The 15,308-nt window shown below is 48.4% G+C and overlaps 1 protein-coding gene and 1 long non-coding RNA gene across 2 annotated transcripts; one reads left to right on the forward strand and one right to left on the reverse strand.

The window, feature by feature from the left end:
• The first annotated feature begins 202 nt into the window (after positions 1-202).
• LOC141371408 (uncharacterized) lies at positions 203-5,423 on the forward strand. The gene is made up of 2 exons (XR_012376351.1): positions 203-342; positions 621-5,423. It is a non-coding gene; the product is annotated as an uncharacterized lncRNA (long non-coding RNA).
• A 528-nt stretch (positions 5,424-5,951) lies between these two features.
• Positions 5,952-15,252, reverse strand: LOC112806959 (myeloid cell surface antigen CD33-like). The gene is made up of 7 exons (XM_025849452.2): positions 14,805-15,252; positions 14,361-14,741; positions 13,882-14,160; positions 13,607-13,654; positions 12,293-12,389; positions 11,985-12,066; positions 5,952-6,709 (listed from the first exon to the last, which is right to left on the reverse strand). Exons 1-7 carry the CDS (start codon positions 14,842-14,844, stop codon positions 6,545-6,547), a joined length of 1,092 nt encoding a protein of 363 aa, XP_025705237.1. The 5' UTR covers positions 14,845-15,252; the 3' UTR covers positions 5,952-6,544.
• Between the last annotated feature and the right edge of the window lie 56 nt (positions 15,253-15,308).

The raw sequence follows: 15,308 nt of genomic DNA on the forward strand, positions 1-15,308 counted from the left end.
ATCCCAGGGTCCTGGGATTGAGTCCCACGTCGGGCTCCCTGCTCGGTGGGAAGCCTGCTTCTCCCTCCCCCACTCCCCCTGCTTGTGTTGCCTCTCTCGCTGTGTCTCTCTGTCAAATAAATAGATAAAATCTTCAAAAAAAAAAAAAAAAGAAGAAGAAGAAGAAGGAGGAGGAGGAGGGATTATGACACAGACACGCACAAACACGAGACCACATAAGCGCAGGGTGGGGAGCCAGCCACCTACAAACCAAGGAGAGAGGCCTCAGAAGGAACCAGTTCTGCCCACAACGTCTGGCCTCCAGAGGTGTGAGAAAACAGACTTCTGTTAGTTAAGCACCAGGTCGGTGTAGTTTGTTATGTTAACCCCAATAAACCAATGCATGGGGTTTTCAAGAAGACGGATGTGTTCATACAGGTCAAGTGCTCTGTGCAGGCGGTCTGGCCCACCCTGGACACAGTCCACATGGTGGCCAGTTTGTAGGATGGGGCGGCCACTGCAGGGACGGAGGGGAAGGGAAGGGACAGGTTTGGTGATTGGAGGAAACATCTGCTGCTCTTCTGTGCTCTGATCTCTGCCTTCCTCTTACTTAATCCCGGGCACACTTCTTCTCTCCCCAGGACAGGGCGGTGTCCATGGACCTCTGCTCCAGCTGGCCTCTCTGCTGGCTGAGCCCGTCCTCCTGCATCCTGCACGCCTGTCTCCCATTTGTTGAGTGGTGGGTCCTGGGGGCTGGGCTGAGGTAAGGCTGACCTTGGTCTAGTGGTCTATTTGGCCTGAGAACCGGGGTCCCAGTCTTCCCAGGGCAAAGCTCCCAGCATGAGGAGCCAATGGCTAACACCTCGCCTTTTGTGGCTGTGGTGGAAGTTATGTATGAGTGTGTCTATGGTGTGTGTGTATTTCTTTGGTCTGTGTACATATGTGTGTGTGTCCTGTGTTTGCGGCCTGTGTGTACCTGTCTGAGGTATGTGTGTGTGCACTTTCTCTGTGTGTATTTTGAGGTGTGTCTGTGTGTCTGTATGTCTGAAGGACACATGTGTCTGTATGTCTGTGTCCTCTGTGTGTGCGTATTTGAATTGCTTGTAGTGTCTGCATAAGTGCCCATTTCTCAATGACAATATCCGTAGACAACATACTGGAGAGTATAATCCATTTCATATTTCCTCTGTCTCTTTCTCTTTTGTTTTTCTTCAAACTCCTTATCACAAATCAACATAACATATGGTCTACTTAATTATTCTTTGTCTCTCCTGCCATTAAAATATAAGCTTCACAAGGGATCTTGTATCTCCCATTTACTGCTGAATCCTCTCTGGCTAGAAAAATGCTTGGCATACATTAGGTGATCAATGAATATTTACTTTAAGAATTGTAAGGATATTAGGACGCCCAGCTGGCTTGTTGGTGGAGCATGTGACTCTTGATCTTGGGGTTGTGGGTTCAAGCCTCATGTTGGGTGTAGAGATTACTTAAAAATAAAATCTTTATTTAAAAAAAGAGTTGTAAGGATATTTAGAATAAGCAAAATAAGATTTCTGGCTGTCTCCAATGAAAAAGTATGTATTCTTTAGAGCAAAGCCTTCTGGGGTTATCTGACTCCAGCATTTTATTACCTTTGAACTATTTTAAATGCTATAATTTATAGATAACTAATAGCAATGCAAATAATTCTTGTCCATAGACATACATATACATTCTGTCTGCTGGTGGGGGGACTTGAATCCCCCCACCAAGCCACTTTTACATGCATTCACAAATTCATTTCAATATTCCCTTACTCCATATAAATTTGGGCATCTTTAATTTCTGCCCTGGTTCCCTCATTCATAATGAGTTAAATAAAATGGGGAGTTGCTGTTCAATGGGTATAAAGTTTCAGTCCTGCAAGGTGAAAAATTTCTAGAGATCCTCTGTATAGTACAGTACTTATAGTTAACACAAATGTATACTTAAAATTTTGTTAGGAGGATAGATCTGATGGTATGTGTATTTTTGCCACAACAAAAAAATCTTCAACACATGTTTATTTTATATCTATGAGGGTCATGATGTTACCTTAAAAAAAATCTTCCTTTGATAAAATAAACAAACAAATTTGTTTGCGCCTCTGTGCATGTGTTGGCTTTTTGGCTTGTGGCGCATTCTAGGTATTAGAACCTGGTCCCTGCCCCCTGAGCCAAATAAGATGGACCATGTAACTGCTTGAGTTCATCTTAAAGGATTTTGTTATTTCCACTTGGGCAACTGGGAACCAATGGAAGGTTAGAAGCTGAAAATGACTCTTGGGTTTTAGAATTCCCTCTTTCTTCCCTGTGGAAAACATATTGGGGGTGGGCAGAGAGCAGGTGAGAAGATGAATTTCCTTGACTGTGTATTTATGTTTCCAAGATAGAAAGTAAGTCCTTGGAGGCAAGAATGTGCATTTCTCACAAGCAGTGTAGACTTGCTTCACACACAATAATGATAAATTTCATAGTAGGTGATAAATACGTGTCAAGTGGCAGTTTTTACATAAAGGTAAACACACAAATGGCAGAATCTTGCTTAAAGTATTGTTTTAATTTTGGTTAAAAAAATTACATATAGGTGACTTTCCTCTCCTTGCATCTACTCACTCACAACCATAGGAAAAAGTTTGGAAGACCAGAAGTGACAGGTGAACAAAAATTTGTTTATTTGCTTCTTCGTGTAGGGGCAGGGCAAAATCAGCGAAGTGCTTCCCTACTGTGTGGAGGTGGGTTAGGGGTGAGGAGAGAGGTTTGGGAGACAATGAACACAATGCTCCCATGCCTGGCGCCTCTCTTTGGGATCTCATGTCCAGGACATTCCCCCAACCTAAGAGACAAAGCAGCTCAAATTTTTCTCATCCTTCCTTTTCTAGAGGTCTCCAACCCTGTCAGGGAAAAGCCGAGTGAGGTCAGTGTCCTGTAGAATGCCAGCTCTGGGGGTGACCAATGGTGAACAGTGTTCTGATGTTTGGGGGACTCAGATAAGGGGTTGCCTGGGGAGGAGTCTGATCACTCGGTGTAGTAGACCCTGGAGGGACCATAGGGGAGGGGGCTGGTGGAAGTCAGCCTCCATGCAGACATTCCTGAGCAGGGGGAGGACCAGAAAAGGAGGAACACAAATGGGGGGATGTTGGATGGGCATGAAGTTCCTCAACAGGACCCAGGCTTCCTGCCACTTACCAACTCTGGGGCTCAAGACAGCCTGAGCTAGTAACTGCAAGAGTTGCCTGGGCAGAGGTGGGAGCCTTGGAGTGGTTGAGACCACCTCTCAAGGGACGGGAAGCCTCCAGACAGAAATGTGATAAAACATGGAAAGAGGAAAACCCATCCCAGACTGAAAGAGTGGCAATCAATTCAAATGGAGAAAGAAAAAAAAATCTTGAAGTTATTCAGGCTTGGTAGGAAGACAGTTACAAAACAAATGGAAGCATTTCTCCCAAGGTCTTAACAACAGCTCTAAATGCCATAAAGACCTCCTCTTTGAGTGATTAACACTTTCTTTCCAACAACGCCCCAAGATTTGCCTTGTTATTCCCTCTAATTACTGTGGACACCCATGCCTAAACCTCACCTCAGGACAGTACCCAGTCCCTGGTTAACACCTTCGGGGAGCAAAAAGCCCAAGTCTGAGGAGGGAAGCACACCCTACAAGGTCCCAGACACCCCTGACCAGCATCATTGACTTAGGATGTCACCAGATCCTTCCACAGGCTCCTCCACTCTGCACTGATAAATGGTTGGCCCTCTGGGGGCTCTCCATCCCCCAGGAAACACCGACCCCTGGAGAGTCCCAGGCGGTGGAGCGGGTGCTGTCCGAGGTGCTGAAACAGGGTTGGGCTTTGAACTCAAGTACCTCCCAGCTCCGCAGCAGGGCCCGACCCCAGAGGCTTATGTCCGGATTTGGGGCCAGGAGGGGAAGGGGGTGGGGATGGATGGAACCAGGGAAGCAGACAATCAGGAGCGGGTAGTGCTGGCCTCCTCTCTCTTCTCCACCTGCTGCCTCTCCTGTTCACTCTCAGTATTTTTCCTCCTGTGGACGATGTCTGTCTGCACCATCTGGCTGAGCTTTCTTGCTAAGGCCCTCTGCTTCTGGCCTTTTGTACTGTTCCTTTAAATAGCTTCCTTCATCACACACACACACACACACACACACACACACACACACACACATCTTCTGAAAGTGAGGAGGCTAGTCTTCCCATTTGACAAAGAAGAAAACTTAGGATCAGGGTCAGGAACATTAGACAGTATGCGTGGATCTTTTTCTCCATTTCTGTCCACCTGCTCCAGTGCCTCAGGGCAGGAGAAGATATCTCAAGTCCGAAGGAGAAGGTAAGTGTTTCTTGGACACGTATTTCTGGCTCCAATTGATCCCCCTTGCTGGTGGTGTCGGGCCTGCCTGATTGTCAAAAGGGCTCCCCTCCATCCAGGAAAGAAATGGCCCTACCTAGTTGCCTTCTGTTTCTCAGTCACGATTTGAGAAATGATGGGTCTGAGTGTCTTTCCTCTATTGGATGAGAGGACTGAGATGCTCTCCCTCTGTATTAGTCCCCGAGTTCTGGGGTCCTAACCCAACTCACCTTCTTCTTACTGCATTCCAGAATTCTCCTTTGTTTCTTGCACCATTTACAGTGTTTCTAGTTGCAAGTAGAGGGAGGAGCAGGGAACAATTTATTGATGACAACTTGTCTCGATTGGAAGTCTAACCATCAACTTTTAATGTTTTCAACAGATGGTTGGCTCGTATCACCCAGCCTGACATTATCATAAGGAGAAGTCTGACAGCTGTCCTTCTTCGATGTAAGGCGGGGAGAGTTAGGCCCCAGACAATTTTTTTACACCACACCAGAATCTCCCATTTGTTTTTAGGAGTCATTTTATGATTTTATGGCATTGTGCTTTATCCCTGTCATGGTTTTGGTGCTACTGGCGGATGTGGGGTTGTTTTTATTTAAGCTGATTTTTAAGTAAAATATTCAGCTTTTCAGGAGGAAGATTACAGCTTCTTACTTGCCTTCACCAACCATCTCAACCCTGACATCTGTTTTTCAATTTATTTTGGAGGATAAGAAGTTGCCAGATAGATGATGACCTGGTGATGTGTCTTCCTGGAGGAGGGATGGTGTGGATGCACAAAGATGTGAGGAATGCACAAGCATGGGGGCATTTAGAGAATGACATGAGGGATTGATAGGTTAGGGTATGGAGATGCAGAAGTAGATTGGGTGAAATTGAAAACAACCTGGGGGGCGCCTGGGTGGCTCAGTTGGTTAAGCGACTGCCTTCGGCTCAGGTCATGATCCTGGAGTCCCAGGATCGAGTCCCGCATCGGGCTCCCTGCTCAGCGGGGAGTCTGCTTCTCCCTCTGACCTCCCCCCCTCTCCTGCTCTCTCTCTCTCTCTCTCATTCTCTCTCTCAAATAAATAAAAAAAAAGAAATTGAAAACAACCTGGAATAGAGGTCAGAAAACTATAGCCTGCTTTTGCAAATAAAATTTTGTTGGAACACAGCCACATTAATTCATTTGTAGAATGTCTATGGCTGCATTTGCACTACAAACACAAAGTTTTGAGTAGTTGCTACAGAGTCCTTACAGCTTGCAAAGCCTAAAATATTTGCTATCTGGCCCTTAAAAAAAAATTCCTGACCCTTGACCTGGAATGTCAAATTAGAAGCTTGTAAATTAGTCTTTGAGGCTGAGGAGATGGAGGGGTATTTTGACTGTGGTTAGCCCTGAGTTTTAGGAAATTCCCTAAATGTTAATATGTGATTTTGCCTCTAACAAGACAAGTAGGAGGCAGGCAGGATGGAAAGGAAAGATTCAGGAGGGGAGAGGGATGATGCTGGAGGCCAAGTCAGGGAAGGGACCCATGGAGAGGGTTTTGTTTTTCTGATAAATATTCAATAATATTTATCATTAAGTAATACACCTGCATCTACACCTTATTTTTTCCAGCTTTACTGAGATATAATTGACACATAACATTGTGTAAGTTTAAGTTATACAATGTAATGATCTGATATATGTATGCATTGCAAAATGATTACAACATGGGAGGGTTTTGAAAGTGAGACTGACACATTGTTGGTGTGGTGTCCCAGACAGAACACACCCAGGCTCTAGAAGAAATGTCACCAACACCTTTCTGTTCAAGGGGGAAGGAACTAGTGTGCACCAAACTCTCACAGTGCGGCAGGACTTCTGCTGGGTGTTTTCTATATGCACTTTTATTTACTCCTCATGGCAACCCTGTGAGGTGGGACCTCTTACATTCATTTCGCAAAGCAGGAAACTGAGTCATGGAGGGGTAAGGTGGCTTGCCTGATGTCATACTGTTGATAAATGAAAGAGCGTGGATTCCCCCCCAGGCCTCTCTGATTGCAAAGCCTTAGTTCCAATATAGCAGGAGATTCACATTCAAGAGTTTGTAAACCCATTGCCTATGGGGATGTTAACTCTCCAAAAATCAGCCTTTGGGTTCCCCTTCCTGCAGGGTATGGATGCTCCTTCTGAGACTGATGCTCCAGGTGGTTCCTCATTGGGTCCTGATCTCTGAGTATTCTGCATAGGTGCCCTCCTTCATCCTGTGAAAGCTGATGGAGGCATAATACAGATCTTGATCCATCTCCAAGGTGGGGGGCACCCCTGCAGAGCTTGTGGGGTCAGCAGGGAGGTCTGACTTGGACTCCTGCTGGCAATCCTGTATGGAGAGCAAAGAAGGGGTCAGAACAGGGTGGTGGGGGTCTGGGGTAGGGTGAAGAGAAGGCAGAGAGTGTCCATGAAGTGAATTTGATTCTGACAGGACATTGCTCTCTCTTCCATTCTTTTATCAAACATTTCTTATGTAACAAATATAGCACTATGGATTGCTTTCAAATTTTATTGAACACTCACTCAGACCTATGTGGAAAAGATTATTATTTTACAGAGAGAAAAACTAGTTCTCAGAGAGGTTAGGTACTACCCAAGGTCACACATCTGTTGATCATGAACTGAACCTCAGTCTCTCTGCCACGGGATATACAGGAGGGTGTTTATGAAAAGCTCGGTTGTCTTCTGGATGTGGCTTCTTTATTCTCACACTGATACCACATTCACAACACCTCTGACACTAGATGTGTGGGGTTTTCAGCACACCAAGCAATTCTCCAACACCAGCTTGGTGGCGTACATTTCTAACTAAATTCTGACGCTCTCTACCCAAAGACAACACCAGATCCCATAGATTAGGGCTCAGACTTACAAGTTTGCCCCCACCCCACTTCACCTGTCAGTTGGAGGTCCAGTTTGTCACCTGTGTTTCTGACCAACTGGCTATAAATTAGCGGTTGCCACAAGCCCCACCTCAGGTTCCATTAATTTTCTAGAGTGACTCACCCAACTCAGGAAAGCAGTTTACTTACTGTTTACCAGCTTATTATAAAAGGATGTGATAAAAGGCACAATGCAGATGAACATCCAAATGGAAGAGATGCATAGGGTGAGGTGTGGGGAGGGGGCAGGAGCTTCCACATCCTCTCCCAGTGCACTCCCAGCATCTCCATGTGTTCACCAACTTGGAAGTTCCTTGAACTCCATACTTTGGGATTTTTATGGAGGCTTCGTCATGTAGGCATGATTGATCACTAATTCCATTTCCAGCCTCTCTCCCCTCTCTGGAGAATGGGGGTGGGGCAGGGATGAAAATTCCAAGCTTCTAATCATGGGGTGGTCTTTCTGGCTCTCCATCCAGGAGCTTACCCAGAATCACCTTGTTAGTACAAAAGATGCTCCTATCACACAGAGAACAGGGATTTAGAAGTATGACCATTTTTCTGCTGCAGACTAATTTCTCTAGATTTTTGGCAACATTTTTCAAGAGTATTTCCACTTCTCATCCTCCCATTTTTCCTCTTGAACTCACTCCAATCAAGTCAACTTCCTCTCCCAGGCAACCAGATCTGCTTTTGTCAAGATCAGCTGAGACACCACTTGCTAAATTTAAGATTCATTTCTGAGAACCTATCTTACTGGACTTACTAGCATTTGAAGCAAATAAACATTCTCTTCTCTTTGAAGCTTCATCTCCCTTTGGCTACCAGGACCCAACCCTACACTCTCTTCTTTCTCATTTCTTTTTTCTCAGTGTTTTTCTTGTCGTCTCCACCTTGTAACTCTGGCTCTCCCAGGGCTCTCTCTGTGGACCTCTCCTCTTCTTTGTGGCTTCATCCACTATCAGACCTTGATGCAGATGCCCCCCCAAACCTCTGTGCCTCCTACCTGAATCCTTGTCCTGAGCTCCAAACTCTTGCCATCTACTTGTCTTCTTCATTTGGACATCTCAGAGCAGAGGCACCTTAAGCTTGTAGTAACCAAAATAAAGTTTGATCCCCTCTTGGAAATATACTCCTGTGATTTTGGTAATTTCAGGAATTGGTGATACCCTTACTTATGTTGCTCAGGGCAGCCACACTGGAGTCATCTTTGGCATCTATGAACATGTGTGGACATCTATAACATCTATGACATCTATGGAGTCATCTTTGGCATCTCTCACACCCATTAGGTAGAGGCAGTGAACTGTCTTTGCTCATATCCCACACATACTCTATCACTACATTAGCAAATCCTGATTCATCATTGTTACCCAGGACTAAGTCTGTCGTATGGAACTGAATTGTGTCCATATGTTGAACTTATATGTTGAAGCTCTAACACCTAATGTGACTGTATTTGGAGATGGGGCCTTTAGAGAGGTAGTTAAGTTTAAACAAGGACATTAGGGTAGGGCCCAAAATGACTTATGTCCTTATAAGAAGAACAGACACTGGAGATGTGTGTACACAGAGAAAAGGCCAGGTGAGGACATGGAGAGAAGGCAGCCACCTGCAAGCCAAGGGGAGAGTTTTGAGAAGAAGCTAACCCTGCTGGCACCTTGATCTTGGACTTCCAGCCTTCATGATTGTTTCTGAAAATGTTTCTGTAGTTTAAACCACTCCATCTATGGTATCTTGTTATGGGAGGCCTAGCAAACTGATACAGTCTGCTTTATCTCTTGCCTGGATTATTTCAGTGTCTTCCTTATCTTGTCTCCTCTTTTCTGCCCTAACCTGCTATAGGCATTCTCAGTGCAGCAGCCAGAGTGATCCCATTAAAAAGAGCATCAGCTTGGGGAACCCAGCTGGTTCAGTCAATAGAGCATGAGACTCTTGATATCAAGGTCATGAGTTCAAGCCCCACATTGGACATGGAGCATATATATATAATAAATCCTGCACAGATTTCCTAAAACCCTTATAATTTCCTAAGTGAGAAGAATGCTAGGAGCATCTTCTGTTCTAATGTTTGATCTTTGACCCTGGTTCCTGACACAGAGCTCCTAAATCCCTTGGAATTTCCTGGACAACAGCAGCATCTTTTGTTCTAATGACGTAAATCTTGGTGGGCTCCTGGATGGGGGCTGGTCACAGAAAGGCCAAGCCATGGTTAGAAGCTTGGAAGTTTCAGCCCATGTCCTCATTCTCCAGGAAGGGAAGAGGAGCTGAAAATGGAGGTAATGATCTATCATGTCTATGTGAGGAGGCCTCCATAAAAATAACAATAGTACAGGGTTGGGGGGGTTGGTTAGGGAGCTTCTGGATTGGTGAACATGTGGAGGGGCTGGGAGGATGGGCACACCTGGAAAGGGGATGGAAGCTCCATGCATCTCTTCCATCTGGATGGTGATCTGTCTTTCATCACATCCTTTTATGGTGTGATGGTAATGGTACAAAGTAAGTAAACTGCCTTCCCGAGTTCTGTGGGCCGCTGTGACCAATTAATTAAAACTGAGGAGGGGGCTTGTGGGAACCACCAATTTACAGTCAGTTAGTTGGTCAGAAGCACAGGTGATGACCTAGGCTTGTGATTGGCATCTGAAGGTGGAGTGGGACAGCCTTGCGGGACTGAGCCCATCACCTGTGGGATCTGATGCTAGCTCCAGGTAGATAGTGTCAGAATTAAGTTGAATTATAGGACACCCAGCTGGTGTCAGAATTATTTGGTGTGGGGAAAACCACACACACATTTGGTGTCCAAAAGTGTCAGAAATAGTAGTTCTGTGTGGTTTCCCTTACACTGTCACTCTTCTCCCAATACATAGGTAATTATGATGAATTGCAGCCCCCATGCCTCTCCATCTTCATTTCTTACCCACCATTACCCACTGCCCACACCCACATAGCTCTGCTTTAGGCACACTGTCCAACTTGCTGTTTCTCCCACACATCAAGCATGCCCCAACCTCAGAAGCCCCCAAGCTCTGCTTAGATAGAGCCTTAGTGATACTCTCAGGGCTCACACTACACTCCTTCACTTTGGCTCTGGCGGGTGTTTTCTCAAAGACTCCAGCCCCAGGACTGTCATCCCTCATTCTTCCATCTAACTCCCCACCAAAGCACCATTTCCTATCAATTTCTTGCATATTTTTGCTACTTATCTTTTCACTGTTTTCAACTCCTCTCCCCCACCCCATCCAGCAATAAACGTAAGTCCTTGACCTCAGGGACATTTTATATTTGTAACATATGCGTTTGTAAAAACACAGATATTACCCAAGCACCCAGAACAATCAACAAGTGGGAGATATTTGAGAAAGGAATGAATGCATGCATGGTGACTGCAGATCATGTGCTCAGAAACCTCAGTGGTGTCCACCTTGGTCAGAGATTGATTGATGGATTGATTGATTGTTTTTTTAAGTAGGCTCCACATCCAGCATGGAGCCCAGAGTGGGGCTTGAGCTCATAACCCTGAGATCAAGACCCGAGCCAAGATCAAGAGTCGGATGTTTAACTGATCGAGCCACCCAGGCGCCCCCTTAGTCAGAGTTTTAAATAAATAAACGCCAGTCAGAGCTCGGAAATGAGCAGGACTAGGGCAGGATGACATAGACACATGAGAAGGAGCTCACGCCAAGCAACGATTCTGAGACGCAAAAAGCTCACTCTGCTTGAGGCGAGTGAGCAGGAGGTGTAGGGGGATTGCAGCATTGAAGGTGACTCTGGGCTTCCTGCCCCAAATGCCAGACCAAGTTGTTTGGGCACCCGACTTCCGGCAGTGTGGGGGAGGAGTGCTTTTCAGACTTGGGCATATGGGACAAGGGTCTTCATGGAGGAGAGGTGACAGGGCTGCGGCAGGGTAAGGACTAAGAGGGGAGCTCAGCTCAAAGGGAGGGGTTGCATTATGCTGTACTGAAAAGAACAGACGTGCTCTGCAGCATATTGGTGTAGGAAGTGCAAGGCTGGGGCAGGACAGGGTCGGGTCTCCGGTGGACTGTCAGGAACACAAGTGTCATCAGGGAGGTGGACAACCAGCAGGAAGAATATGCTTAGGAGTGCATTCACCACATGTTTCTGAGACTTTGACATCTGGGGCCTTGCTAACCTTAGAGGAACTGTCCCGGCCAGAACTAGCCAATCTCTAGAGATGGTGGACTTGCTTGCAAGCATGCCCTTCACATGCAAACCAATCCGTCCAAAGCTCACACTCCAACCCCTCCTTACATTCTGGGCCACTATTCCTTTGCCTAATCGCCCCAGGGCCAGGCGCCAAACAACTAGGGACGCCCCAACACCCCAGAGCCTGCTGAAATGATTCAAACTAGCCAATCCTGAATCTGCTTACACTGTCACACCGTGCCTTTCTTGTGGAAACTGCAATAAAGGCCCTACCCATGTCTCCCTTTGCCCCCTCTGCCTCCTGACCCACCTTAGCCTTGCCCCATGTGGTCCTGTGTGGGGTGGTGTGCCTCTCCTCCTGGGAACTGTGAGAAACAGAGTGCCTTCTCAATGGCAATCACCTCCTGATCTGTTGGCCTCAGACACCTGAATAATAAAACCTATATTTTCAAACAAGCAGGAAGGTGATGAGCTCATTTCTGGACATGCTGAATGGAGCATGGCCACCCCAGGAGATGCGGAAGAGAGTCTGGACGCCAGGACACCCACGTCACTCACCAAGGGAGCTGGCTTTACTATCGGGTGGATGCCGTCCACGCCCACTGCTCTCCGGGATGCTCTCTTCCTGCAGCTCTTCACTCTGACGGAGACACCAGAGTCTCTGACATAGGGTCACTCTTCTGAGGCAGGTTGAGGGTGGGGCGAGCCTTCATATCAAGGCTTTGTAACAAGGTCCCCATGCTCCTAGACTGTTGGGACCAGGGCTGGGAACACATGCATACCTGGCACCCTTTGCCCTTGCTCCAGGACCTCACAACCCCTGCAAGTTCCACTTCCCCCCACTCCCGCATACCCACCCAGCTCACCCAAAGAAGATAAGGCAGAGGCAGAGAGCGAACAGTGTGGTGATACCAGCTCCCGCAATGGCACCTAGCATCACTCCTGACAAGATCCCCAGTTTCCCTGTAGACAGAGACACTTGGGGTGAACTCCAATCTTGATGAGCAGAGCAGTACCCTTCCCCTCCCATCCAGGGTTCAGCCCTGAAGGTCTCCCACCCATTGCAGGACCTCAACCTCCACCAGAAGGACATGGTCTATGTGACACCTTCTATCCACACAGTCTGGCCCCTGCACCCTGTCCAGCAAACGCCATCTCATCTAGGACCCAGGTTCTTTCCCATACATGGTCTCTCTGCAACAGACTCCAGACCTGGCTGCAGCAGGACCAAGAGGCTCTGGGCCTCGTGGGCACTCCAGAAAGAGAGACGTATGCACAGAGCTCTGTGGGACACAGAAAGTCCCTCCTTCCTTCCAGGGAGGTTGTCTGAATCTCCTCTCCTGGCCTCCACTGGCCCTATCACTCAGGGTCAAAGTGGTCTTTTGTGCTTCCAGAAGCAGGTGGAAGCAGTGATATTCTCAGACCTTCAGCTCTCTTTGTCCTTCCTGGCCATGCCTCCTGGGAGCACAACACCCAGAGTGAGGGATGTATCTCTGGGCATCACCTATCAGCTATATGGTGGGCACTGAAAGAATCCTAATGGGGCTCACTGTCCAGATGGGGGCCAGATGTCATTACCAATGGGAATAGAACAGTGGGGGTAAGGCTGGGCTCAGAGAGAGGTCAAGGCCCAGAGACATTTTGGGGCAGTAAAACTACTCTGCATGATACCACTAGATGGATACATGTCATTATAAATTGTCCAATCCATAGAAGGTACAATACCAAGAATGAACCCTGATGTCAACTATGGACTGTTAGTGATAAACGCATGCCCATGTAAGTTTTATTGTAACAAAGGTACCCTCTGATGGGGGATGTTGATAGTGAAGAGGCTATGCATGTAAAAGCAGGCCTTTTGGGGAAATCTCTCTACCTTCAGCTCAATTTTGCCTAGAACCTAAAACTCCCCTTCTAAAAATAAAGGTTACTAAAAATGCCTCAGGCCTTCAGAGACCAGAGGAAGATAAAGAGCATAATCAAGATCATGGGGAGAAAACTGCAGGTCACCCTGGCAAGACCACAGAGAGGGTATGGGAGAGGAGGGCTGAGGGGGCTTCTCATGTCTAACCACAGCCCCCCAACACACCTCCACTCGTTGAGTCTCAAGTCCCACTTGGACACAACCTGACAGATACCCTGGCCAGTCAATGACCCATGGATGGGAGGCTCCTTCCTACCTGGTCTGTGTCCCAGGCAGACACCTGTTGTTGGGTTCTGTGTGGCACCTGGGATGGGAAGAGGGGATTTTCCTCTTCAGTGGGGTGTGGTGATGTGAGATACATGTAGGCAAACCCCTGCCCCCAGAAAGCACAGAAACAAGGAGGGACAGGGCTTGAGTCCTTCTAGGTCCCACACTCAGCCAGACCTCCAGGACTAAAGCACGAAGCATCCCAGGCTGGCCTTCCCTTCCCTCACCCCTTCAGGGACCTGGGCATCCTGGCCCCGTACTCACAGGTGACATTGAGTTGGATGGTCCTTTCCACCATCACACCAGCTGCAGGGAAGTACACCTGACAGGTGAGGTTGGTGCCATGGTCCTGGGGCCGTGGGGTGAGGGTGAGCACCGAGGAGAGGTGGGTCCTGGGGCCCAGGGAGGTGAGGGCCACTGACGTCCAGGAGAAGATGGGGGGCGTGCCCCGCTCACAGGCCCAGGGCACAGAGCAGGTCAGGTTCCCGGGGCGGCCAGACTCCAGGGTCCCTGGCTTGAGGATGTCAGGTGTGTGGGTCAGGGCTGTGAGGAGATGGGGAGACACGGGAATCAGGAGGAGGGTCAAGGGGAGGCCCTGAGAGAAGCCTCAGGGTTTGGTTCAGCTCCTGCCTCTGAGTCCTGACATGGGTTACCCCCTTCCTGGGAGGGAAGTGAGTCCCATCCCGCTCTGACCCAGGACCTCTGTCCTTCCCCTGTGGCTTCACCTGGAGTCTGCTCCTTACCCGTCACACGCACGGAGAGCTGGTTCTGTATGTAATTATATTGCACATAAGGCCCTCTCTCCACCCTAAAGAAGTATGTCCCCGAGTCCCTTCTCTGTGCATCTCTGATGTCCAGGGAGCAGTTGTAGTCCTGGAGGTCCCCGAGGAGGTGGAATCGGCCCTGGGTCTTCTCCTGCACTTCTCGATCTGGGTTGTTTGTGGCCACTAGAACATGCTGGCTGTAATCACTCCCTTCCTGGAACCAGTAGCCATAAGTTGGGTCACCGTCATTGTATGCGCGTTTGGGGTAGAAGCTGCAGGGCACATGCACACACAGGCCCTCCTGCACCGTCAGGGACGCCGGCACTTTCAGCCAGAATCTTGAACGCTGAGCCAGGGACCCTGTGGGGAATCGAGGGTCAGCAGCAGCCCCCTCCCGCCTGCCCCGCACCCCGGCCCACTCACCTGCCCACAGCAGGGGCAGAAAAAACGGCGGCAGCAACATCTTTAAGATGGGGCATGTATGGGCTTCCTGTGAGTGAAGTAGAAGAGGAAGGCCGTGGGAGGGAGGCTGAGGGGGACCTACAGGAAGCTGGGGAGGAGCACAAGGCCTTGCGGTTCACAGAAGAGGAGATGCGGCGCCGGGGCTCCCCCTCTCTCTATGCACAGCAGCCACACCCTTGGCCAGAGACCAGGGAGCCCCATCCAGGGAGGAGAGACCAGCAGCAGACCCCGTGTCCTGCCCCCCATCTCGGCACCTCCCTCTGGCACCGGAGACTGGACCAGGACCTCTGAGGACGTGTGAGGCACGGGACACAGTGGATCTCCCAAGGTCTTCCCACCTGCGGGCCTTGTCTGAGCAGCATCGTCTACACCAGGGAGCTGGTCAACTCCTGGCTAGACCTGGAAGGTCACAGACTCATCTAGACCCTCGGGTGTTCTGTCCTGCAAGGTAGAGGATGCTTTAGG

The sequence above is a fragment of the Callorhinus ursinus genome, unplaced genomic scaffold (assembly GCF_003265705.2).
Source record: "Callorhinus ursinus isolate GAN/ISIS: 27379988/994484 unplaced genomic scaffold, GSC_fseal_2.0 scaffold71, whole genome shotgun sequence".
NCBI classification, from domain to species: Eukaryota; Metazoa; Chordata; class Mammalia; order Carnivora; family Otariidae; genus Callorhinus; species Callorhinus ursinus.

What these genes read in the sequence shown, in the direction of transcription:
- LOC112806959 (XM_025849452.2), bottom strand. Translation starts at nt 14,844, where the DNA reads ATGTTGCTGCCGCCGTTTTTTCTGCCCCTGCTGTGGGCAG. An exon ending in CATCCAACTCAATGTCACCT is followed by an intron (nt 13,655 to 13,881) that starts GTGAGTACGGGG and finishes TTCCCATCCCAG; the next exon opens with GTGCCACACAGAACCCAACA. An exon ending in CTGCCTGGGACACAGACCAG is followed by an intron (nt 12,390 to 13,606) that starts GTAGGAAGGAGC and finishes CTCTGTCTACAG; the next exon opens with GGAAACTGGGGATCTTGTCA.